This window comes from Lepidochelys kempii, chromosome 3 (genome assembly GCF_965140265.1).
Source record: "Lepidochelys kempii isolate rLepKem1 chromosome 3, rLepKem1.hap2, whole genome shotgun sequence".
Lineage (NCBI taxonomy): Eukaryota > Metazoa > Chordata > Testudines > Cheloniidae > Lepidochelys > Lepidochelys kempii.
Window position 1 is genome coordinate 131,610,091 of NC_133258.1, and position 26,785 is coordinate 131,636,875.

The 26,785-nt window shown below is 39.7% G+C and overlaps 1 protein-coding gene across 15 annotated transcripts in view; it reads left to right on the forward strand.

Annotated features, from left to right (window-relative positions):
• DISC1 (DISC1 scaffold protein) overlaps positions 1-26,785 on the forward strand; it is a 382,434-nt gene that overhangs the window by 132,802 nt on the left and 222,847 nt on the right. For all 15 annotated transcript variants that reach the window (XR_012158151.1, XR_012158148.1, XR_012158149.1 and 12 more), the window contains 2 exons: positions 4,158-4,287; positions 10,633-10,868. Coding sequence is in view for 10 of the 15 variants with exons in the window: in XM_073338073.1 (XP_073194174.1) it covers positions 4,158-4,287; positions 10,633-10,868 (366 nt within the window). In the remaining 5 variants the exon portion in view is untranslated. The remainder of the gene's footprint in view (positions 1-4,157; positions 4,288-10,632; positions 10,869-26,785) is intronic.

Genomic DNA, 26,785 nt, shown 5'->3' on the forward strand with positions numbered 1-26,785 from the left:
AGCAGCTGCAAAGTCTATAAACACAATGTTAACTTTTTTTTGTCCCTCTATTCGTTTTTCAATAATATTCTGCAGAGCATATATAGCATGGATCTTCAATTGACCTGGATGGAAACCACACGGGTTGTCTCTTTTTTTGGGCTGACATAATATATCAGTTCAGTAGTAAGACCATAAACACCTTCCCTGGGACTAACAGCAGCACTATTTCCCTATAATTTGAACAAACTGATGACCCTCCTTTTTTTTGTGGTGATGGCAGTCCATTTTCCAATCTTCTGGAATGCACCCGGTTTCCCAAACTCTTAAGACAACTCTCTGAAGCCAGTGAACTAAATCTGGGCCACCACCCTTTAGCAGATCTGATGGAATATTGTCAAAACAAGGTGCTTTATCCTTTTGTAATTATTTGACTGAAATCATCACTTCCTCTCACATCACCAGCTTGTTTTTTGTTGGATTCGTTTTTGAATTAAGTTGTTTATGTCTTGGTGGGGATCTGTTCATTAATTCACAAAAATGCTCATGCCGGTGCGTAAATTGGGCACCAGAATCCTGAGTATTCTCCATTTTTGTCTTTAACTGGCAGAAGTCATGAGAATGGATGTCCAATTAGGACCTTCAGACTTTCAAATATCCATTTCTTTTCTCGTCTTTCAGAGGCTTCCACAAAGCACTGCACCATATGATTCCACCATTGGGGCACCAAGCCACTAGATTCTTTGTTCCTAGTGCAGGTCCGAAGGCCAGATAAAGTGGGAGGGGTGGCCAATGGCCTGATAAGCCATTCCTATGAAGCCCTGTTCTTAGGCTAAGGCCTTTGGCTAAGCAACAGAGGCAGCCATAAGCTGGGAAGCAACCGGTCACATCCTCACATTCCAAACTAGTCACATTGAAAGAAGGTGCTATTGGGCTGTTAGGAATACAATCCTGTCCTGATAGTGCCTATCGCCTCCAGAGAAAGGGAAGTGCCTAGAAAATGTAAAAGGAAACTTAGTTTGATAGCATCCTGTCTGGCAAGAACTCACTTATCAATAGCTGGGATGTGAAATCCTCATTTCTGTATTGTTTTGTCATTATAGTTCCCACTTTGCTATTAGAAAAGGAGTACTAGTGGCACCTTAGAGACTAACCAATTTATTTGAGCATGAGCTTTCGTGAGCTACAACTCACTTCATCGGATGCATTCAGTGGAAAATACATGCTGCTGGAAATGGCCCACCTTGATTATCACTACAAAAAGTTTTCTTCCCCCCTCCCGCTCTCCTGCTGGTAATAGCTCATCTTAAGTGATCACTCTCCTTACAATGTGTATGATAACACCCATTTTTTCATGTTCTGTGTGTATATAAATCTCCTCACTGTATTTTCCACTGAATGCATCTGATGAAGTGAGCTGTAGCTCACGAAAGCTTATGCTCAAATAAATCGGTTAGTCTCTAAGGTGCCACTAGTACTCCTTTTCTTTTTGCAAATACAGATTAACACGGCTGCTACTCTGACACTTTGCTATTGTTTGTCTGTATAATCTCTGTCTGGTCTGTGATTGTTCCTGTCTGCTGTATGGTTAATTTTGCTGAGTGTAAACTAGTTAAGATGGTGGGATATAATTGATTACATAATCATGTTATAATATGTTAGGATTGGTTAGTTAAATTTCAGGAAAATGGTTGGTTAAGGTATAGCTAAGCAGAACTCAAGTTTTACTATATAGTCTGCAGTCAATCAGGAAGTGGGTGGGTGGGTGTGGGGAGGGGAAATGGGAACAGGGAATGGGGGTGAGGAAATTGAAATCATGTTTTGCTAAAGGGGGAAATGGAAACAGGGAATGGGGGTGAGGAAATTGGAATCCTGTTTGGCTAAGGGCAGGAATGGGAACAGGGACACAGGTGTAAGGCTCTGTGGTGTCAGAGCTGGGAAGGGGGACACTAAGGAAGGAAACTAGAATCATGCTTGCTGGAAATTCACCCCAATAAACATTGAATTGTTTGCACCTTTGGACTTCGGGTATTGTTGCTCTCTGTTCATGCGAGAAGGACCAGGGAAGTAAGTGGGTGAAGGAATAAGCCCCCTAACAGTTACCCAGTAGCGATTTCCAAAAGATATTCTACCATGGAGGAAGAGTGGACTTTATTTCGAGAGTCTCTCACAGAGATTGCTGGAGTGGAGAACAAATGGGACTAAGGAGAATGAAAAAGCAATGTTGGATTACAAATGATACCATCAAACAGAGACAGAAAAAAAGACACTAACAACAGAGTTAATGAAGAGAGGAGGAAATGGGTAATAAAAAAAAGAAATGTTTTGAATGAGCAGTCAAGAGGGCCTGTTGGAATGATGCATTTAGGTGCACCTGAATGCTTTTTTTGTTTCATAAACATTAAGTAAAAATAAACACATTAGAAAAGAATCCCACATCACTGGAAAAGTCTAGCTCTAATGTAGATATCAGCAAGAATGCAAGAACATAAAGTTCCATGACCATTATATACACACGTACTTCGGCAAAAACAAAATACGAAAAGCAACCATCTATGTGTAGCATTTTAAAATGCTAGACCGTTAATGTGTATGTGCCTTACACTGATTACAAATCATTACCTCCTCACCAGCCAAACTGTACAGGATTCCCAGAAGCTCTGAAGTGCTCTTGTTTTTGCTAAGTGACCTTTCATACAGCTCTCAAAAGGGTGAAGATTTCTGACTGGCTGGTGAAGGACCTACAAACAGGCCACTGTAACAAGGGTTATTCTTAAAGTGGTACCATCAACTTGGAAATCACATTTCCTCTGAATATCCTGAACCTGTTCTTGTGTTACTATGAGAAACTAAACAGTTTTCAGTGTCAAAGTTACAGCATATTCTTAAAATCCACTGGTTTGTCACAAACAAGGAAACACTTAGATGAATCTGACAAGCTCTAGTTTTGCACCAGTTCAGAACAAGATGACTGCAAAGGTGGGGTCTTTTCCAGTGTGCAGAAGTAGGTGTGCTTTTACAGAAGGAAGTAGAGCATGAGGCTGACTATGAATGATGTTGGAATATGCATTTCTGAAGGATTTTTAAGCCTAAAATCTCCCATGCTGACTATTGCTGAAGGAGGATTTACAAAATGGAAGTCCATTCTACATGCAATCATGGCAGCAACATAGCCATGTGAATTTGCTGTTGTTGCATCTAAGATGTGTCTGCAAAATGGTTACAATTTGCCTTTTCTGTGTGGAAGATACTCATTTATGCATGCAGATAATAATCATGCGGTCAAACTCATTGTATATGTATTATATACCACAGATATCTAAGTACATTTTGCAGGCTTATCTTAGAAAGTCATGTTTGAAAATTTGTCCTTGACAGATGTATTTATCTGGGACCACAGTTTTTCAGTGAGATATTAAAAATGCACCTGTAATATTTATGGAAAATGCACATATACTTGTATGCATAAATGGACAGAGAAATGCCATTACTCGTTTGCTTGCACAAATACAGGGAATACATAAGAAAACATCTGCACTATTTGCAGGTTCATTTTGAGAGGCCCATTACACATTTGGCACTTAATGTATTGTATTGATTACCTTAGGGCCCAATCATGCAAACATTTATTACTGAGTATAGTGCTTACTGTGAAGAGTCCCACTGACTGTAAATTTGAAAGAGCTTTCTGTATAGGAGAGGGGCCAAAGTTGGCGTCATATAGCACAGACTCTGGCTGATCTCTAGTGTGGTCTCCAAAAGCTGACAGAAGCCTCAGAAACTGCTCCAGATAGTTTCTATATTTCATTTCTGAAGCCTTTTCTCAATGGTGATGGGAAATTGCATTCCTTAGTTTGCCTCCAGCCATTCATCCAAGACAGTGATGAGTGAATATGCTGAAAAATGAAATAGCTGGGGGAAGCCTGAAGCTATACAAGTCGTCTTCTTCCTCTTTCCTTTGAGATGCTGTAAAAACAGAGTCAGGGTTTGATAAAATAAGGGGATATGTAAAGGGAAAAACACTCTAGTTTCTTAAATAATGTTGTTTTAAAGATTCAGACACTCTTTTGATGATGGGTCATCACAACTCCTAGGGTGACACGGTACATTTCCTTTTAATCTTCCAGAATTGAATACCCAATCGTCACATAAAATATAAATGTTTGTCATTTTTAAAGGGTTGGAAGTGAAGAAGCACATTTCTGGCAAAAAAACGAGCAAAAGCTTTTGAGTCCTGCTTACCAGAAGAGGATACAGGTTTCAACTACAAAAAGAAACCAGCTTCTTCAAGAAAAGCAATGGTTGCAGGTAAGAAGAAAAGTAAAGTTGTGGCAAAAACCATTAGTGGGGGGAAAATGTAGCTTGTAGGCGTTCTTGCTGAACTAAACAGACTGATAGTATAGCATACTACTTCTGTGCAGCAATTAGAGACTTGGCTGTAGTCCAGCTGATTATCTCAGTGATGACTGGCTGGGGTAGTGTGAATCTCATTACAGACAAGGAGGAGTTGAAGGCTCAGTTGCTCATGTGCATTCTTTAGCTTTCCTCATTATCTTTTAAGTATGCTCTTTAGGTTCACAGGTCTGATTTGCCTTCTCTATGCTTCACTGATCTTTAGCAGTTTTTATTTGAAGACAAAAAGAGAGTTTTGAAGAATACAATCTCCTGTTCACTTCTTTTTAGATTTGATTATCAGTATGTGATTTTCCAGCTTTTGTTCATGTAAGATGATCCGTACATTTTGTAGGGACACCGTGATTGTCATGAAAAAGTCAGCATTTGCCAATAGTAATTATGCACTGATACTTGAGATTACCATGGTCTCCCTCTCCATTTAGAATAGAAAGCATCTGTGTGGTAATGAGAAAAGGAGTACTTGTGGCACCTTAGAGACTAACCAATTTATTTGAGCATAAGCTTTCATGAGCTACAGCTCACTTCATCGGATGCATACTGTGGAAAGTACAGAAGATCTTTTTATACACACAAACCATGAAAAAATGGGTGTTTACCACTACAAAAGGTTTTCAAAGTTCAGCCACCAGGTTAGCCGTGACACTATCGGGGATAGTGTTCTTGACGGCTTGTAGTCCATCTTTGTGTGGAATGTTGGTGTAGAGGGCTTCTACATCAGACTAACACGGCTGTTACTCTGAAACCTGTCATTATGCAAGGCACTGCATTTAGCCGTATGGAGTGGAAATCTATCAACTGCATCCTGGCCACTATGGCTATAGAAGCCCTCTACACCAACATTCCACACAAAGATGGACTACAAGCCGTCAAGAACACTATCCCCGATAATGTCACGGCTAACCTGGTGGCTGAACTTTGTGACTTTGTCCTTACCCATAACTATTTTACATTTGGGGACAATGTATACCTTCAAATCAGCGGCACTGCTATGGGTACCTGCATGGCCCCACAGTATGCCAACATTTTTATGGCTGACTTAGAACAACGCTTCCTCAGCTCTCGTCCCCTAATGCCCCTACTCTACTTGCGCTATATTGATGACATCTTCATCATCTGGAACCATGGAAAAGAAGCCCTTGAGGCATTCCACCATGATTTCAACAATTTCCATCCCACCATCAACCTCAGCCTGGTCCAGTCCACACAAGAGATCCACTTCCTGGACACTACAGTGCTAATAAACAATGGTCACATAAACACCACCCTATACCGGAAACCTACTGACCACTATACCTATGTGCCTTCAGCTTTCACCCTGACCACACCACACGATCCATTGTCTACAGCCAAGCTCTGAGATACAACCGCATTTGCTCCAACCCCTCAGACAGAGACAAACACCTACAAGATCTCTATCAAGCATTCTTACAACTACAATACCCACCTGCGGAAGTGAAGAAACAGATTGATAGAGCCAGAAGAGTTCCCAGAAGTCACCTACTACAGGACAGGCCTAACAAATAAAATAACAGAACGCCACTAGCCGTCACCTTCAGCCCCCGACTAAAACCTCTCCAACGCATTATTAAGGATCTACAACCTATCCTAAAGGATGACCCAACACTCTCACAAATCAGTCCCTGCCTACAGACAGCCCCCCAGCCTGAAGCAAATACTCACCAGCAACCACATACCACACAACAGAACCACTAACCCAGGAACCTATCCTTGCAACAAAGCCTGTTGCCAACTGTGCCACATATCTATTCAGGGGACACCATCACAGGTCCTAATAACATCAGCCACACTATCAGAGGCTCATTCACCTGCACATCCACCAATGTGATATATGGCATCATGTGCCCGCAGTTTGACATTGGTCAAACTGGACAGTCTCTACGTAAAAGAATAAATGGACACAAATCAGATGTCAAGAATTATAACATTCATAAACCAGTCGGACCTTAAAAGCCTGACCTTAAAAACCTCTAAGGAAGGAGATTCTACCACCTCCCTAGGTAACGCATTCCAGTGTTTCACCACCCTCTTAGTGAAAAAGTTTTTCCTAATATCCAATCTAAACCTCCCCCACTGCAACTTGAGACCATTACTCCTCGTTCTGTCATCTGCTGCCATTGAGAACAGTCTAGAGCCATCCTCTTTGGAACCCCCTTTCAGGTAGTTGAAAGCAGCTATCAAATCCCCCCTCATTCTTCTCTTCTGCAGGCTAAACAATCCCAGCTCCCTCAGCCTCTCCTCATAAGTCATGTGTTCTAGACCCCTAATCATTTTTGTTGCCCTTCGCTGGACTCTCTCCAATTTATCCACATCCTTCTTGTAGTGTGGGGCCCAAAACTGGACACAGTACTCCAGATGAGGCCTCACCAATGTCGAATAGAGGGGAACGATCACGTCCCTCGATCTGCTCGCTATGCCCCTACTTATGCATCCCAAAATGCCATTGGCCTTCTTGGCAACAAGGGCACACTGCTGACTCATATCCAGCTTCTCGTCCGCTGTCACCCCTAGGTCCTTTTCCGCAGAACTGCTGCCTAGCCATTCGGTCCCTAGTCTGTAGCGGTGCATTGGATTCTTCCATCCTAAGTGCAGGACCCTGCACTTATCCTTATTGAACCTCATCAGATTTCTTTTGGCCCAATCCTCCAATTTGTCTAGGTCCTTCTGTATCCTATCCCTCCCCTCCAGTGTATCTACCACTCCTCCCAGTTTAGTTTTAAGGTCAGGCTTGACAAAGCCCTGGCTGGGATGATTTAACTGGGAATTGGCCCTGCTTCGAGCAGGGGGTTGGACTAGATGACCTTCAGGGGTCCCTTCCAACCCTGATATTCTGATTCTATGATTCGGAGAACACTTCAATCTCTCTGGTCACACGATTACAGACATGAAAGTTGTGATATTACAACAGAAAAACTTCAAATCCAGACTCCAGCGAGAGACTGTTGAATTGGAATTCATTTGCAAATTGGATACAATTAATTTAGGCTTGAATAGAGACTGGGAGTGGCTAAGTCATTTTGCAAGGTAACCTATTTCCCCTTATTTTTTCCTACCCCTCCCCGATGTTCTTGTTAAACCCTGGATTTGTGCTGGAAATGGCCCACCTTGATTATCATACACATTGTAAGGAGAGTGATCACTTTAGATAAGCTATTACCAGCAGGAGAGTGGGGTGGTGGGGAGAGAAAACCTTTTGTAGTGGTAAATACCCATTTTTTCATGGTTTGTGTGTATAAAAAGATCTTCTGTACTTTCCACAGTATGCATCCGATGAAGTGAGCTGTAGCTCACGAAAGCTTATGCTCAAATAAATTGGTTAGTCTCTAAGATGCCACAAGTACTCCTTTTCTTTTTGCGAATACAGACTAACACGGCTGTTACTCTGAAACCTGTGTGGTAATGGTTATAAATGTTAACTGTTTAAATGGCTGCTGCTGTAATGTTTGTGTAAAATTAATTGCAAACTCTTCAACTATAGTTTAGATTTTTCTTCATATCCCCACCACCCAAAAGGCTCTATTCCTTATTGTCTAAGAATGAAACCCTCTTTTCTCTAATATTCCTGATCAACTTTAGTGATTACACTGAAGAATGAATTGTCCTGGAGGGCTAACTAGAGGCTTGCAGCCATACTCTTCTGATCTTTACTGCAAGGCTCCTTGTTCATAATTTTTTTCGTGTGTTCAGTGGTAGGAAGAGGTGAGGTGGGAAGCATATACATTAAAGAAACAGAGAATTTCTTAGGTAACAGTGTTAAATTGAGGTCCTTTCTGTCATCTCACGTGGCTGCCCAAGCGGACATTAAAGATCCCATGACACTTCTGGAAAAGATCAGGAGATAACTGCAGTTTACTAGCCAAAATGTCTATTCTGAATAAAATAGGTTTCAGTCCCCCAAGAATGCATGTGAACTATTTTTAAGTGTATGGTAGCTTTCTCTTTTGCTTATGCAGGCTCTGCAATACTAGTATCTAATTAATTGTAGTGTACGATATTTGAATATGAAAACTCTATTATAAAACCAGTTCTGTTCATCTTCCTGTACATTCCCCCATAAGTCTCTTACTGCACTCATTACAATTAGTACATTTTCAAAGAATGTGGAGGCTATCTAAAATTCTGGCAGTATTCCCAAACCAGTAGTACAGAGAAGGAAATGTTCTTTGTGCACACTAAAAACCTGATTTGAGACTCACAAAAACAAAACTGATGTTTTTGGCCTGCTGACCTTTGTTATCTCCTTGACAAATGCCTGTGGGATGAAACATCAGCTGCTCTGTTCTCTTGTTGCTACTTCTAAGAAAAAATAAAATTATTGATGCATCTACTGTGCAACATTGCAGTAAGTTGAATTCTTTGAGCTAATTTGGTCCTTTAATATGCAAGAACTGTTTCTTCTTATGCTAAGTAATACAAATATAAAGTTGGAATAATGTTTACTCTCTGGCAAACTTTAAAATATACCTTTCAGAAAGTGAGCATTACTGCTTTACTGAATATTATTAACATTTAAATTATATACAAAAAAACTACATTAAAAGAATGTAAAGGTTGCAAAGTCAAGCTCTCAGAAATTAGGAAATGCCAAATACAAGGTTACCTCTGCATCCTTAATTCAGCCCTCTTGTATATATGCATTATGACAATCTTTAATTATGTGATCACATCTATGTTTTTGACAGGACCCTGACCTCATTCAGTGCACAGACTGGACAGTGCTTAGTGAATGAGCAGCTATTCAATGTTCCATTTTATCCTCATTAATCTTTAATGTGTAGCCCCAGCACACTATTCAAACCCTGCTCTGAATACAGAATTATTAATTATCCTCATGGGTTTTTCTATGGTGCTCATCATTTGAGTATCTGGGTGCTCCACAAACGTTAATGAATTTATCTTCATAGCACCCCTAGGAGGAAAGGCAGTATTATTTCCATTTTACAAATGGAGAATTAAGACACAGAGACATTGATGTCAAAATACACATTAATTTTCGGTGCCCATTTTGAGATGCCTAGGGTCTGATTTTGCAGAGAATGTATCATTTTATAACACTTAATGTGTTCATAGCACAGTTATCATTGACTTTGTTTGCAGTTATGAGCACTCACCTTTTCTACAAATCAGAGCCCCCAGGTGCTAGACACCCAGAAAATGAGAAACTGTGTGGCACAGGCAAGGATAGAATTCAGTTCTCCAGACTAGCATTCAGCTGTCTAGACAATGAGATCATTCTTTCTCTTCCATGCAATCCTCTGCCTTGCTCGCTACCCACCTTCTGAATTCTGCAACAAATGAGGCAGTGGTCCTAAGTCAACAGCCTCATTAACTGCACAACCCTGGTTCCTTCTCAGAGCACCATCCATCCTGTGCACAGAATGACACACGGGTCCTATTGAGAATTAGTGTTTGATCATGTCATTAAAGACTACGATAATACACAAAGGGTGGAATTTAGTTTGGACAAGAGTGGTTGACTTTGCAACTTTGTAATGTTTTATTAATGTTTTAATTTTATTTCTTATGCTTTTTACAAACTTAAATATTGTGGAGTATTGATGCACAGGAGACAGAGTCTCCCTTCTTTCTCTTCCTGTGCCTGCCACCACATTGGCAGATGGGAGGAGCAATTGCAGGGAAAGTCTTGCTCAGCTCCTGCAGCCCTGCACTGATGTAGATGGAATGCTTAGTCTAGATTGAATCTTCAGAAAATTTAGCTGCCAAACTCTAGCAAGTCTGTACTGATCATGTGGAAACTGAGATTTTTCATAGGTCCATAACTTGGCCAGATTTTCACAGGGACGGGAAAAGACATATATCTGACACAGGGCTGACCTCCAGTGAAGTTTCAAGCGCCTGCTCCAGAGCATAGAGGTGTTAGAGCATCTCAATAAAATGTCTATAAGAAATTATTAACATGGGTAAAAACAATGTATTTTCCCCTAACGTTGTGCTGAGAAACAGTGAAACTGTTTTTGCTGAAAATTTCCAAAAAATTCAGCCTGAGGCAGAGACCCAGTATGGAAAATTTCAGACCAAATGGTCAAAGTTTGGCAAAGTTATAAGAAACTGAAAATAAAGTCTTATAACGGAAAGTGCTTGTCACCTTTAACTATAGACTGCCATCTGCACTGCCTATAATATACTATATTTTATTAGCAGCAGAGTTGTTTTCCTTAACAAGGTTAATGAATAAACTTTGGTCTCTACTCCATACAGAAAGAAATTGAAGACCTCAGAGCAAGGCTGGCTGTGCTAGAAGCAAAAGATCAACAGTTAAGACAAGATATTGAAGAGCAAGATAGGCTTATTCAGTCGCAGGACTGCGAGTTGACTGCCTTGCTTAGCTGTGTATCTTTGAGAGAGCTACAGGAAATAAGCAAGGCCTTAGATGACACTTTAGCATTGTCATATCAAATTCCATTTAGCTTGGATCTCCCTGGGACCATCAAGAGGTATTTATGCATTTTAATTATTTTCCATTATATTTTCAATGACATGTTGAATTTATATTGCTGAACCATTGCATCAGCTGCCATTTGTTTTCCCTCATGCTCTTCAAAGATTACCTGACTCAGAGGAATGTATATTAAAAAAAAAATAAACCAGATAATCAGAGAAATGCAGATAGAAAAAAGAAGCCTAGTGCTTGCAATATAAACTTTAAAGGGACAGTGTCAGGAAAAAAAACGTGTCTCTGCTTTTCAAAAAAACAAACAAAAACTGTTTTTAATAACACAGATTATTCAGTCTGAAAGATATATAAGAATTAATTTATTTGCTTCTTACTGTTACAAATTGTCTATTCTTTGCATTTTGCTCAGCTTGGACAATAAACACTTCTTGTTTATACCTGGTTCAGTTTCACATTTATTAGTACAAAATGTTTTGGATTTGCAATAGTGCTTATTATTATTTTACTATTATTGATATTCTGACTGTGCCTTGTGTTGTACAGATAAATGATGAAATTGTTTTTCCAAATTCATTAATACTCAACTGCTCAAACTAAATTTAGTAACCTTTCTTCTCCTTCCTTCCTTAGTCTTGTTCTGAACATCCTTCCTGGGAGTTCTACCAAGGGATGGCAGCTTTAATTTGTGGCCACTTGCAGAGGCTGAATTAACATCTCTCCAAGGCTTCCTTGTCACACCCTTTGCCCTATTAGAACTACCCATGTTTGGGGTGGGGCTGGACAGCTGCACAGGCAATCTTAATTCTGGCATTTCCTTACACTGAGTGCTTGACTTTTTAACCTTAACATTCTTTTAATGTAGTTTTTTGGATATAATAACAAATTCATTTGCTAATTTCCCTAATACACTTGGAATTATATAATCTGATCAAGTTGATTTGATGGTCAGAGTTTCCAAGGATGATATAGCTGCTCTTTATAAATAGTATGGCTGTCAAGCGATTTAAAAAAAGTAATCACGATTAATCGCACTGTTAAACAATAATAGAATACCATTTATTTAAATATTTTTGGATGTTTTCTACATTTTCAACTATATTGATATCAGTTACAACACAGAATACAAAGTGTACAGTGTACGCTTTATATTTATTTTTTATTACAAATATTTGCACTGTTAAAAAACAAAAGACATGGTATTTTCAATTCACCTAATAGAAATACTGCAGTGCAATCCCTTTATCATGAAAGTTGAATTTACAAATGTCAAATTATGTACAAAAAAATAACTGCATTCAAAAATAAAACAATGTAAAACTTTAGAGCCTACAAGTCCACTCAGTCATACTTCAGCTAATCTCTCAAACGAACAAGTTTGGTTACATTTGCAGGAGATAATGCTGTCTACTTCTTGATTACGATGTCACCTGAAAGTGAGAACAGGCGTTCTCATGGCACTGTTGTAACCAACATTGCAAGATATTTACATGCCAGATGCTCTAAAGATTCATATGTCCCTTCATGCACCATTCCAGAGGACATGCACCCATGCTGATGACGGGTTCTGCTCAATAATGATACAAAGCAGAGTGGACCGATGTGTGTTCATTTTCATCATCTGAGTCAGATGCCACCAGCAGAAGATTGATTTTCTTTTTTGGTGGTTCGGGTTCTGTAGTTTCTGCATCTGAGTGTTGCTCTTTTCAGACTTCTGAAAGCATGCTCCATAGCTTGTCCCTCTCAGATTTTGGATGGCACTTCAGATTCTTAAACCTTGGGTCGAGTGCTGTAGCTATTTTTTAGAAATATCACATTGGTACCTTCTTTGCATTTTGTCAAATTTGCAGTGACAGTGTTCATAAATCAAACAACATGCTGGGTCATCACCTGAGACTGCTATAATATGAAATATATGGCAGAATGCGAGTGAAACAGAGCAGGGGACATACAATTCTCCCTCAAGGCATTCAGACACAAATGTAATTAACGCACTATTTTTTTAAGGAACATCTTCATCATGGAAGCATGTTCTCTGGAGTGGTGGCTGTAATATGAAGGGGCCTATGAATGGTTAGCATATCTGGTATGTAAATACTTTGCAATGCCGGCTACAAAAGTGCCATGCAAACTCCTGCTCTCACTTTCAGCTGACATTGTAAATCAGAAGCAGGCAGTAGTATTTCCCGTAAATGTAAACAAATGTATTTGTCTTAGTGATTGGCTGAACAAGAAGTAGGACTGTGTGGACTTGTAGGCTCTAAAGTTTTATATTGTTTTGTTTTTGAGTGCAGTTATGTAACCAAAAAAAATCTACATTTGTAAGTTGCACTTTCACGATAGAGGTTGCACTACTTGTGTGAGATGAATTGAAAAATACTATTTCTTTTGTTTCATTTTTACAGTGTAAATATTTGTAATAAAAATAATATAAAGTGAGTACTGTACATTTTGTATTCTGTGTTGTAATAGAAATCAATATATTTGAAAATGTAGAAAAACATCCAAAAATATTTAATACATTTCAATTGGTATTCTATTGTTTAAAAGTGGGATTAATTACAATTAATTTTTTTTGGTTAATCGCGTGAGTTAACTGTGATTAATCGACAACCCTAATCAATAGATATTTGTAGAAGACCTTCCTTCTTTATCAGTTGTTTAAAATTCTTCCCCCCTTTTGTTTTGATCAAAGACACATTTACCAAAAGCATTTTATTCCCTCAGCTATTAATCATCATCAGTTTCAACATGCTCCTTATTTACTAGCACATACACTTTCTCCCCAGCACTTGCAATGTGGTAAGTGTAATTTATTCCTTGCATGCTCAAAATATGTGCTAGGCACCATACGGACAAAAATTAAAAAGATATGCTTGCTTCCAAGCTAAATAGAGAGACACATCCTGAGGGATAGGAACAAACAATGGAGAAGGAAGAGAGGGAAGGAAAGTGCATCTTGGGATGCATAATTTTGTTTGGTGCACAGCCTGGTGGCTTCTCTTAATGTACATATAGGAGTATAGACATATTGGGTCACGTTTTCTACTGTGCCCAAGTCCCATTTATAAAAGGGACTAGAGGCACTTTAGAGCCTAGGTCTCATTGAGTATTAATGGGACTTAAGCTCCTAATTCTCTTTTGAAAATGTTACCCGCTGTCTTTATATGCCAGCAGGAACTTAGAAAAGAATCTTGTTTATCATAACTTTATTTTCTATCTGATCACCAGTATACAGTTTTATCTCTTCTTCCTTTTTACCCTTTGCATTTACTGGGTTTGTTTTGATTTTATTAATATTAATGAGGTGGTGTTGTTTGTATGTGCTAATTTATTTTAAAAATTGTCAGAAGAATGTCCAAAGAAAGATTCATCTCTGAATTTTAATCTAGAATGTGGGCAATGGTAACTTGAATTTTTTTCTTGTTCTGTAGCTTTCGTGCCTGTTTTTATTCTATGTGAAAATTTGTCTCTACTGTCTCGCAGTTTGGTGGCCTAGCAGTTGCCAGAGACTATGCTTTGATTCCAGTACCTTCTGTTATTTTTGGATTTGGTTACAGGAGCATATTCAATCTTCTTTTTCTTCTTTCTTGCATTGACAATAAGTGATTTTAATAGTACTTGACATATTCTATCTTGAAAGTTCTTTAAAAATGTATAAACTAAATAATTGCAGATTGTTATACCATTATATGAGTAAGTTGGAACTCTTGCAATGGGGTCTCATGGTACCAGCATCATAAATAATGTTTCTGCTTTAGGGAAAAAGTGTGTGGGGAACATCGTTAGTAATGGGCTCCGAAATAACATAACAGTGAACTTGCTGCTGTATACCTTCTCTGTCATCGTTTCTTTTCCCCTCCTGTTCCCCCTTGAAAAGAATGTGGTGTTTTTTCACCTAATTTAGATTATAAACTTTTGGGGACAGGAACTTGTCAGATTTTGTGTCAACAAAGATCATGCAGATTTATAGTACTACATAAATAAGAATAATGGATCCAAATCCTGCATTCAGCTCATTTGCTCAAGCCATGTTCTGTGTGCTGGCACCTCTGTGGCTTGGGTGGGAATGCAGTCTCCTCTCCAAGATACTTTACTGCTGAGGTTCTCTCTGGTTTAAGTAGCCTTTGCTCCAGCTGTTCCGCATTGTCCTCCCTCAGTGTAAAGGCAGGTGAATTTGCACTGATTTTCCATTCCTGCCCTGTTTCTTATCTGTCCCAAAACCATGTGCTATGTTGGATTGCAGAAAGCACCTACAGAGGTGTGCTGCATGGTGTGCAGGCGTTGCAGACTCCCAGCATGGACTCCCTGCTGCCTCCACAGGAGAACCTTGCTGGTTCTGCTATATTCAAGGCTTTCTGTGTCCAGAGGGGTCGGGAGGGATATGTTCCTACAATAAATGCAGCTCGTTCATCATAACAGGTGAATTTTAATCTTCTAGGCTGTGTGAAATGATTGGTGTTTTTCTTTAAGACTATAAAGTCACTTATAGTCAAGGTCACAATGACCTATACCTGGTCCAGTAAATGCTCTGTTGCCACTTTGTAATGTATTAAAACAGCTACAACTGTAAAATAGTGCATTTGGCATCAATAATAATTTACAGCTGCTTGTACATACTGGAAATTATATGTGCCTGAAAAAGTCCTCCACTTTTAGTCAACTTATTCTGAATTGTCATTGTTGGGGAAGATATTGGCATGTCAGTTAACAGGTTAAAATACCTAGTCAGAATTAGCAGAGTTTAGTAGATTGTTGTTCAATTTTGAGTTTGTAACCATTGAGGTTCTTTATTCCTAATGTGAAAGAGATTTAGCTGGTAATGGGGATTTTATTTTATGAAGCATAAAAAAAGAAATATTACTAATTCTTTTAAAGATAGTTCAGAGCTATTTGTATGATCAATGAATCAAACTTTAGCCATATATTATTATTCAAATGAATCTATGCATATGAACTACAGTGCTGACGCTTACAGCTGAGCCTCATTCAGCACTGGTGGGTTTGAAGGCCAGCTGGCTGGGTACCAGGTGCAGATATTGTGTATCTGTTCTAATAACGGCATCATGCCAGCCAGTAAAGTGTTGCTGTAAAGTGCCCTTTACTTATTTATTTTATCCATAAATCACATTCAGCAATAGAATAATGCAAGGCTGATGTCAAGTATCTCTCAAAACAATGTGTACTGTAATTAAATTTGTTTAGCAACTCTCAATTGATTGTAAAAATGAAATTTATTTTCCTTTCCTTTGGTCTAAATGTTATTAATTATATAATAGGAACATCATAAAGCAAACTTTGGAGAACAAGGAAAAACTCTTAGAGGGAAACTAATTGCACAAATATTTTTGTACAAAAGCTAGAGTACAAAGTATTTAATGTCTATTTTATTGTAATGTGGATTGAGTGTTGTTCCAAGCTAATCAATTTTCTTTTCAAAAATTCTTTTCAAGCTTACTAATGCACCTTTGTTTTTTCTTGTTCATCTTTTCTATGTGATGGATTATTTGAAAACAAATGCTTTACAGTATATAACTGTAATATTTAGCACTTACATTGCTCTTTTCATGCTCAAAGCATTTTATATACACTTCTTTGGGCCCTATTTTGGGAGACGGGAATGCTATGCTAAAACATGGCCACTTAATGTGGCTTCAAATATGTTAGCTTGCATCTTGATGATGCTTTTAGTTGTGTAAGTTGTTTTGATTGAGCTAACATGATTGAAAAACATGGCCTTTTTGGCCTGAAGACAGGGCCCCAAACTACTCTTTATAACAACTTTGTGAGGGACTTTGTATTGCTGTCCATTTTTTACTTATGAGGAAATTGGAGTACAAAGAGGCAAGCCACTTGCCTAATGTCATACAGTGAGGCTGTGGCAGAGCTAGGATTGGAACACAGGAGTTCTCAGCTCCACACATCACAACATACCTCTTTCTCAGCTAAAGGAGACGTTTTGGAAATAGGTTTCAGAGTAGCAGCCGTGTTAGTCTGGATTCGCAAAAAGAAAAGGAGGACTTGTGGCACCTTAGAGACTAACCAATTTATTTGAGCATGAGCTTTCGTGAGCTACAGCTCACTTCATCGGATGCGTACATACTTTTTGGAAATAGTCAAAGAAAGATGGGTCTGTGTTTTGAAGCTCTTTGAATACCTTGTGATGGGTGACCACACACAGAGGGGATACTGTCAATTTAAAAACTATATGTTGTAAACAAAAAAAATTCTTTATGTAATTTATAACCACAGATTATTAAGTGAAATAATTTTAAAGATTCGGTTCATTTGACACCATACTCTTTGTTTACTTTATTGCATTTCTCTGTTGGGCAATGAAAATCAAGACGGTCTGTTTCACTTTTGTTTTGTGTTCTCTTTCACAGTTTGATTTAGTATTTTGCCTCATGTGATTTTACCCACATCTACAGGTGAGACTGGGCATGTGACTCTGCAGCACATTATCCCCAAAATGGATTTCAGTGCACTGACTGTTGTCTGTGCAGCTGAATGCCATTCAGGACATAAATTCAATTAAATAACCTTCAGCACACTTGAAACAGTCTGTCTTCCTTTCCACCCTTGCCACACGCCAAACGTTAATTGGTAGAAATTAGTTCCACAGAGTGTGTGTGATCTTTTGAAGATACAGAAATTCTCTGTTCTCTGGATTAGTTATTGCAGTACTGACATGGCCAGGGGCTCCAGGAGCCGAACTTGAAGTTTTGTTTAACTAGTCCACTTTGCTGTAATGTTGCCTGGGGCTTATCTGACAAAGATTAATTCAAAGTGAAGTGCAAATGCTCAGAGGGTGAAAACGTTATTAGATGGAATATTGTTGAACCATTCTGCAATCTCAGTTGAGGACAAAACCAGATTGAGTCAAAAGATCTTGTTTTTAGAAAGATTGATTTATGTGAGAAAGGAGGGAGGGATGAAGAAAGAAAAACATTGTTGCTCAATATGTTTAACAATATGAAAAATAGATTTGCCATTCAGACTGCGCTGTACATACATATGGTATCGTTAGGGAATTCTGCTGTACACAAAGTTTGTTTCACAATGTAATATTAATGTGACTGTAATATTGCTGCATGAAACAGCTTCCCGGAGGCTGGTATCATATAGGACCTTTTTCCTGTCCTATATTATCATTGGCTTATGGCCATAAACCTGACTGACATTGGTTATTTGGTCTTTTGAATATATTTCTGAAAGAACCAAAGTTCAAAGCAATTGACTACAATTTATAAATAGGTCCCAGTCAGCAGAGTCTTTATCCTGCCAATGCAGATAAAGGAAGTTTTGTGTGTGTTATTGTGTGGATGTTCTTCAGATGAGACCTTAAATTGAGGTCCTCTCTGCTATCTTGTGGACATTAAAGATTCTATGGCACTTTCTTAAGAGTAGGGATCTGTCCCAGTAACCATGACCAAAATCTCCTCATTCCCCCAACTGTCGTGTGGCTACCTAGCTGCCACTCACCTTCTCAGAGGTGGCTGCATTTCAGTGGTGCTATGTGTATAGGTCCTGTTTGTATTTAGCTAAATCCTGAGGTCCTCATTCATTTCCCTTGTTCTTGCATTGTGAGAGAGGTTGAATAGATGTTTCTGACCGCTTTCTGTGTACCATTCATTATACTATACCCCTTTATCATATCCCCTCTTAGTTATTACCTCTCTCTTTTCAGTCTCTCTCTGCAACAGATTATTAGAATTCAAGGCAAAGGAGCAACAATAAAGAGGATAGAGAGGCTGCCAAAAAGTAAAACAGAAAATGAAGTAGATGTGATATATCTCGACTTTAGTAAGGCTTTTGATACTGTCTCACATTGACCGTCTCTTAAGCAAACTAGGGAAATATAGCCTAGATGAATCCACTAAAAGGTGGGTGCACAACTGGTTAGAAAACAGTACTCAGTTATCAGTGGCTCACATTCAAGCTCAAAGGGCATATTGAGTGGGGTCCTGCAGGGATCTGTCCGTGGTCCAGTTCTATTCAATATCTTTTATAAATGATTTGGACAATGGCACAGAGAGTACACTTACTAAGTTTATGGATGGTACCAAGCTGGGAGGGGTAGCAAGTGCTTTAGAGGACAGGGGTGTCGTAAGCAAGACACAAGAAGTAATTTTTCCACTCTACTCAGCACTAATAAGGCCTCAACTGAGGTAACGTGTCCAACTCTAGGCACCACATTTTGGGAAGGATGTGGACAAATTGGAGAAAGTCCAGAAGAGAGCAACAAAATGATTAAAGGTCTAGAAAATGTGACCTATGAGGAAAAATTGAAAATATTGGGTTTGTTTAGTCTGGAGATGAGAAGACTGAGGGGTGACACGACAGTCTTCCAAGTACGTGAAATGTTGTTAGAAAGAGGAGGGTGAAAAATTGTTTTCCTTATCCACTGAGGAAAGGACAAGAAGTAAAGGGCTTATATTGCATTGAGGGAGATTTAGGTTAGATATTGGGAAAAACTTCCTGTCAGTGTAGTTAAGCACTGAAACAAATTACCTAGGGAGGTTGTGGAATCTCAATCATTGGAGGTTTTTAAGAACAGGTTAGACAAATACCTGTCAGGGATGGTCTAGATCAGTGTTTCTCAATGACCAGTCCATGGACTGGTGCCAGTCCCTGAGATCTCCTTCACACAGTTTAGGGGGGTAGCAAGCTGGTCCTTGGTATCAAAAAGTTTGAAAAACATTAGTTTTGATAATACTTCATCCTACTGATTGCAGGAGATTGGACTAGGTGATCTATTGAGAGTCCCTTCCAATCCTGTATTTCTGTGATTCTATTTGTGAAAAAGCAAAGGAAGAAAGCATTCTCCAAATGGGGAAGAATTAGGCTGAGGCAGATGCACCGGGGCAGCAAGTACCATTTCATAGCAGTCACTGCAGCTAAGGATAATCACACACTGACCTAAGGCATCATGGAAGTGAAGAAGAGCTAGCTCTTAGTGTAAAATTGATGTTCTCTCCCAGTCTCACACATGGCCTGAGTAATTTAGCGTTGTGTGTGAAAGCCTGCAGAGGTTGGGAGAGAGTATTCATCCGTTTAATGTTCAGGCAAACTACGGAGTTACTCTCCCTCTTGCTGCTCTCCCTGTTGGTCGTTCTTGTCCCCTATCAAGGAGTTTGTGGCCACTAAATCTGCATAAATAAGGATCCAACTGCTCCTCTCTTGTCCAACCCCAAAGGAGCCACTTGTGCTGATCTTTATGAATGCCCATGCCCCCCTCCCTAAACTTCAGAGCCCAATCTCCAGTATGAGCTCCAACTGTCAGCCTGGACTGGGAGGCTCACTTCCTCTGGCTGTGTAGACATATATCTTTTGTGGCCAGCACTGAATTCCTCCATGGTGTGAGGTGGGTGCAAAGGTCACCTTTCATGATTGCTCTGTTTGTTTCCCTGCCCAGTGCCCACTCATGAAGACTGTTGAAGAGGTTAAGTGGCGTGGAGGGCTTTATGATGGGTCCTTTCACACTACTGTAATTTCACCTTTAAAGCTTACCACAAGGGTGTAAAATATTCTCTGTCGGGGTGTGTGTATGTTTGTGAGTTAGTCTAAATTATGTGAAATGAGCCTAATTATTAATGTTCTTAAAATACAAGTATTTTATTCTACCCTATTTGGTTTGCTGTAACTCCCTTGGCAGTGGTCTGTCTATTTTTTTCTTTGTGCTAAGGTCCACAAGTGTGTTACAGTGGGTACTTCAGCCTGCGTGCAGCTTTAGAGTAAACCAGACCTGTCAGTCTCTGGCTACAGGGGAATGCCCTGCTCCCATGGCAGCCTGCAGCTCAACCAGTCCTCCCGATGAAGAATTTTTCTGAGGGAAATTCCAAGCTTTATTTCAAATGTCTTCAATAACAGTTTGACTCAGTAATATGTCTGTCTAATTCTCAGACTCGACCGAAAGGCTGCATTTGCCTTTTGGGGAGACTGTCTCCTTATCTTCCCTTCCTCCCTAAGGTATTTGCAGCAGCTGACACCTCCACAAGCTTTTGGGAGGAAAAACTAGGCTGACAAAAGCCAGAGGCAAAAGTAAGGGCCTGTGTCTTTCGCCTCACTCCCTTATTGAATGTCTCATTGAGGGGCTCAGTTGGCTCTTCAGGCAGAGAACAGTTTCTTTCACAGCCTAGTCCTGGCAGGGCTGCCTGGGGCCTACTCTTTGGGCAGAAAAGGAATCAGGCAGATTTGGAAAAACTGGCTCCAGGGACAAGTAGTTCCCTCTCTTCCTTCTGTGTCAGGGGAATGACTGCAGAAGGAAGATTGTGCCTATGTCCCTAGAGGCCACACCAGCAGCCATGCTTGTGACAATGGAACCCAGCAGCCTCCCCTCAGGTGACCGAGGCTGTGGATGGAGGTAATCAGACACAGCATGGATGCTGCCCATTCTGGAAGTCACAGCAAGGGGTCCTTTGGGCCCAGCTCCCTCCCACTGCTCCTTCCTTGGACCACAGACTTGTTCTGGTCATGACAGTCAACATGTCTGATGAGGTTTTCATAATAAACTAGGAGGAACATGATCAGCCTGATCCGAGAGAGAAAATTGACTTCCTTGTCCTCAGCAGATTTAAATGTAATTTGCACCCAGGAATATCCTCACTCATTGCAAGTCAACTTGATGGGCTGGTGATTTCAGGGGGTGGGGCATTTCCCTTCTGCCAGTGACTGATGGTTTTGGTTCTGCCTCCAAGCTGCAAGCATGCTGATCTATCCATTGTAATGGATCTGCAATGGACTTTATTACTCAAAGAAACAGAATTTCCAGGTAAATACAGATAATTTTTTCTAATTTCTCTCTCACACTCAGTCCTGGCTATTTGTTTGTCTAGTCTGAAGTGTCCTTTTATTTAGTATAGCTTTGTCACAATGTAAAATTTGTCTTTTTACATCTCCTCAGAGCATTCTGAGATGCTATCACAGAGGGAATTGTAAGAGTGCAAGGGAATTATTGATTGCTTGATTGATTTATATTGTAGAGTCTGCTGAAGGCCAAGAAACATCTCTGCATTTCTGACTTCTAAATAGAATTATGCTATATTTTCCCCCGATGTAGGCTGCAACATATGATTACCCTTGAGTGTTGTTTTTGACTTCTTTCATTAAGAGTTGGACAAAGGCTTTTTTGAAAGTCAGCGCTTTCAACTTGCCATTAGAGGTGAGAATACAAAGACTTCCATAGGGTCTGAGCTGTGTATTTTTTTTTTCTTTTGAACAAGTCAAATCACTTTTTGCCTGGGAATCAGAAAAGTGGCAATGATGGGGAAGTTGAACTTGTTATAATGTGTTCACTTTTCAAACCTCTAAGAAATTGTGGTTCTTCAATAACTCATTCTAAACTTAGTATCTGGTAGGGAAGTCTAGATGCACTGAGTTGTGTATTATTGGTCTCGAGTGGTTACCATAATGGCATGAGCACAAAGTAGTCTTAAAAATAATCTCAGGCATTTTTACAAAAATCAGTAATTTTCTTCTTTCAAATTCTGAGGTTGTGCTTAATGTTTCTGTTTCAGATTTTGAAATGTTAGAATTTAAAGGGAAGTTTCATATGCACATTATGGTGAAATGCTTTGATACATTAAAAGCGCTAATATATTCCAAATTGTGTATTAAACAGATGTTTTATATCTTTATGGGGTGAGGGATTCTCTAACAGGTTGTTTTGAATTCAAGTTGTCCATTGCACATAATCTGAATAACCATACCAAATTCAGATCTATTGTGTACTACTTGATCCTGCTGAGTGCAGTGGAGATGCACTTACATTTGGTATGAATTTGGCCTTAGGACTATGTTTTCATATGGGCTGAGGATTGGTCCATCCTGTTTGCAGCTGAAATTTGTGCTTGCAAAATCTGTCTACGTTTCTGAGCTGTCAAAATGAATTATGAGTGCAAAGGTGAGTAGTTTTAGCTCTATCTGATTTATACTCAGAGTTGGATTGCAGGTACAAATTTTGTTTGTCCAGTTTGTACCTGCAAAAAGGACACCACTCTTTTAGAAATTGACCCCATAATGTATATACGCTGTGAGGTATACGAGAAATGAAAGATGATTCATGGCTTGCATAAGGGAAGAGTCCTCGATTCAGCAGTTTCACTTTTTGCTTTATTGCAAATTGAATATAGACCTGGTTGTCAGATTTGGTGACCTTTAACAGATTACTGTTACTGCTAAACATTTATATTATAGTAATTCCCAAATGCCCTACTGAAGATCTGGGTCTCCTTGTGCTCATTGTAGTACAAACACAGAAAAAGAGACAGTGACTTCTCTGGAGAATTTACAGTCTAAAAGACTCAAGAACAGAATATAGGGATATAATATTCAAGCAAATGAACCCGGTAATGATTGGCATAATTTTTGTTGTGTTGTGTTGTGGATGGTTTTGTTTTGTTTTATTTTAAGAAGGGGTCAGGTGAGTGGAATAGAAGGAAATAGAATGATCTTTTAGGTGACGGTGGTGGTACAAGGATGGAGACTTGCTGCTATGATGTATTCTTGTGTCTTTCACTCCTTACAGGATCAAGGTGGAAACAATTCACAGAGGGCCTGTCTTCACTGCATTCTTAGCTTGAGGTACAGCTCAGGTTTTGCCCCACTCTGACTCCTGTCCATCCACTAAAATCTTTAGCTCCAGTTAACTGGTGCTTTAAGGTTGAGCTAGCTGGCCTGTCCGGAGGGAGGCGTGTGGCACAAGTGCTGCTGTTGCTGCTTGAGCCAGTAATGCTGTGAGAATGCGGCAGCTCAAGTTACAACAGCTCATTAACTGCTAATTCATTCGCTATGCTGCTAACCGTATCACTTTGTTTTGCAATGTGGTCGCTCACTGGAGTGTGCTAACTCAGCGCTTGTCTGCATGGGCACTTTACAGCGCTGCAACTGGTGAAAAAACACCCCCCTGAGAGCTGGAAGTTTCAGCGCTGTAAAACGCCACTGTAAACAGTGCACCAGTAAACAGTAGCTACACCTCTCCTGGAGGTGGTTTGTTTAGAGCACTGGTAGCGCTTTAGTGTGGCCAGTGTAGACTAGCCCTCAGCTAACTTGCAGTGAAGATCAGCCTGCAGTTTGCACCAGTGTAGGAATTAAATTATTTTTGTACTTGATGCATTCCCATATATTCTTAACCAGCATGCTGTAGTACATTCCACTACTGTGTAATTATGGTGACTCTTGTCTATAGGCTGTATAAATCTTTTATCACAAGAGTGTATAAATATTTCATCATGGTGTATAAGCTCCCAGTTGGGTAGAAAAGGTTCATCCATCGGTGAGTCTCATGAATATAGAAATAATCTTGTCTTGATTTTTGCCTGCTAGTTGGTGTCAGGCTCTCCCCTCCTCCCTCTTTCTTGGAAGCCTAAGCATCTGCATATAATACCTTAATATGGAGAGGTGGGAATGCAGACAAAATTAAAGGAAAGAGACCAGAAACTTGCCTCTAATTAGCAGAAAGCAATTCTTCCTATACTGTACTATTCAGTTTTCCTTTGAGCAGGGCCATTTCTACTATGCAGGCAGGATAATGGCAGGGAGATGACAGCCTCTCAGAATATTCTTCATGAGACCAATCAAGCATGAGCTGTTACATCATAATGTTTAGGGGCCCCTAAAGTTCACATGGGAAGTCTGTGGCAGGGCCAGGAACACAAACCAGACTCCCAATTCTTTTCTTTAGAAACAAGATGATCCTTTCCTCTTATTCCAAAACTATGCTCTTTCTCTAGAATCCTTCACCATAGATGATGTAAGATGGTTTCCAGAGAGTTCTCAGACTGTTTCACAATAATTTGAAATACCCATAAATATTATCTACTATCTATTTTCTGTATCATGTCAACTGTGCAGAGTATTAATATGTGACTGGCTTGTTTGCATCCACTGAAGTATTTGGTAATTTTAAGTTTTCCTATAGTCTACTGTTAAGTGTCAAGTCAGTAACATATTCTAAATCTGTGGCATTTCCAGCTCTTCCTGAAGTTTCCTGGCTGAATTACATGTGTTTGCCAGTATATTACATCATCCATCATCCAGTAATCTAATTCCTTAGCTCATGCTTCTTAAGATGGAGACAGTGTGTATGTGGGGAGGTCCCAAGATACATTCTGCAAATCTGTGCTGCTTTTCTTTTAGGATCACTTTATTTTATCCCCCCCCCCAAATGTGTGTAGGTCTGTTGCTGGAGGTTTAAATAATGAACCTACCTGACTATCTACATGAACTGAAGAAATTGCACGCTAAATATAGATTGCTGTCAATTGTGTGAACGTCAAAAACGTTTCCTTTCCTGCATTTTGTCAGCTGAATCTGGTATTAATTGAATCCTGTCTCAGTCCAGTCTTTCAATCAGTTGGGTCAACAGCCTAGCAATCTCAGTGTGTGAGTTATACTATGTGGGATAGCAAAAAGAATTTTTAAATGGTCATATGATAGAATGCAGAGGCCCTACCTGAGCATCAGCAGATAGGCAGTTAAGTTGCTTCTTAACTGTTCTGCTAGAAAAGAGTGAGGAAATCGCAGAAATATAGCCTAGTGTCTAGTCAAGACCTTTAGTGTTAAATTAGGGTGCTCTGTTAAATTAGGGAGCTCTATAAAAAGTTCTCTCTTGTAGTCAAAAGGAAGAGTGAGCTTCTGAGCAGGCAGAGTGCTACTCTTGTAGTAACGGTGTGAGACACAGGAGTACTGGTAAGAGACTGAATTTTATTTCCTGGCCTCTGACATCTGAATGGGTCTGGGTTATTAAAACTTCTCAGGCTCAGTATCCGCTGACACAGTCCTATTATTACACTCGATAGCTGAAGATCTGGGTTGTCTGACTGCACGAGTTGAATCTTTTTGTTTTCCTTTGATGTAAATTCTCTTGTTTCTTTTTGCTACAAACTGGGAACTCAAAAACCTGAGGAAAATCCTCTTTTGGTGAAAGACGGTTGTAGCCAGTGGACATGGTTGTATCATTCCAGTTGTGGTGCATGGATTAGATGATGGAATATTCTTTAAGATACATAAGTGATTCCCCTTTCTCTCTCTCTGGCATATGGCATCTGCAGAGCAACATTCTGTAGATGCAGTTGTAGGTCCATAAGCCATTTCAAGTCCTCCTCTGTGACATTGTAGATATCATCCAATTCACCTTTGAATCCATATTTAGGGCTCTACATTATGATGTGTTCAATTATTTGGATGTTTTCACCAGTCGCACGAAGGAGAGTCTTTGATTTTCCACTTGTGCATCTTCTATGGTTTGTTCGGATTCATTTCAGTGCGGGCCAGTGTCTGCATGGCACGTCGAAACTGGGAGGGCAACTTGTTGGGTAAGTAACCAAATGCTTGTTTGGAACCGTAGATGAGGTCCAGACACACTGCCATTCCCTGTCCGGATCCAGAGACATGAGGTGGTCACAGGTGGTCTATAGTGTTTTTTGTGATTTCAGGTGTTGTTAGAGTATGTTATCCATAATCTGGCAGATGGGAAATTCTGAGTAGTCTTCAGCACATTTAAGTTCTCGTGATGTAGCTATAGCTTGATGGAGGTTCGATGTTTGCTAATATAAAAAGCCAGGGTAGAGGTGTTGATTTCCCAGGATGATTTGCATGGTCTGATTCAGCTGCCTATCCACAAGTTGGGTATGGCAGCTTCTTGTCCACACTGGTGCATAGTACTCTGCAACTGAGTACACCAGGGCCAAGGCTGATGTTCATAGCACCAAGGCAGTTGATCCCCAGTTTGTTCCTGCTAAACTTTTGAATAATATTGATGTGAGTCTTCACTTTGGAGGCTACTCTCTTGAGGTGCTCAAGAAAGGTCAGTGTGTAGCAAGAATGACACTAAGATATTTGGCTTTGGGTTATAAAGCACAGTTTCACCATAAAACTTGACAGAGTGTTTTGTGCAAGTCTGTTGTCCAGTGGAAGGTAGAGACTACAGATTTGCTTGGATTTGGTTTCAGGTGCCAC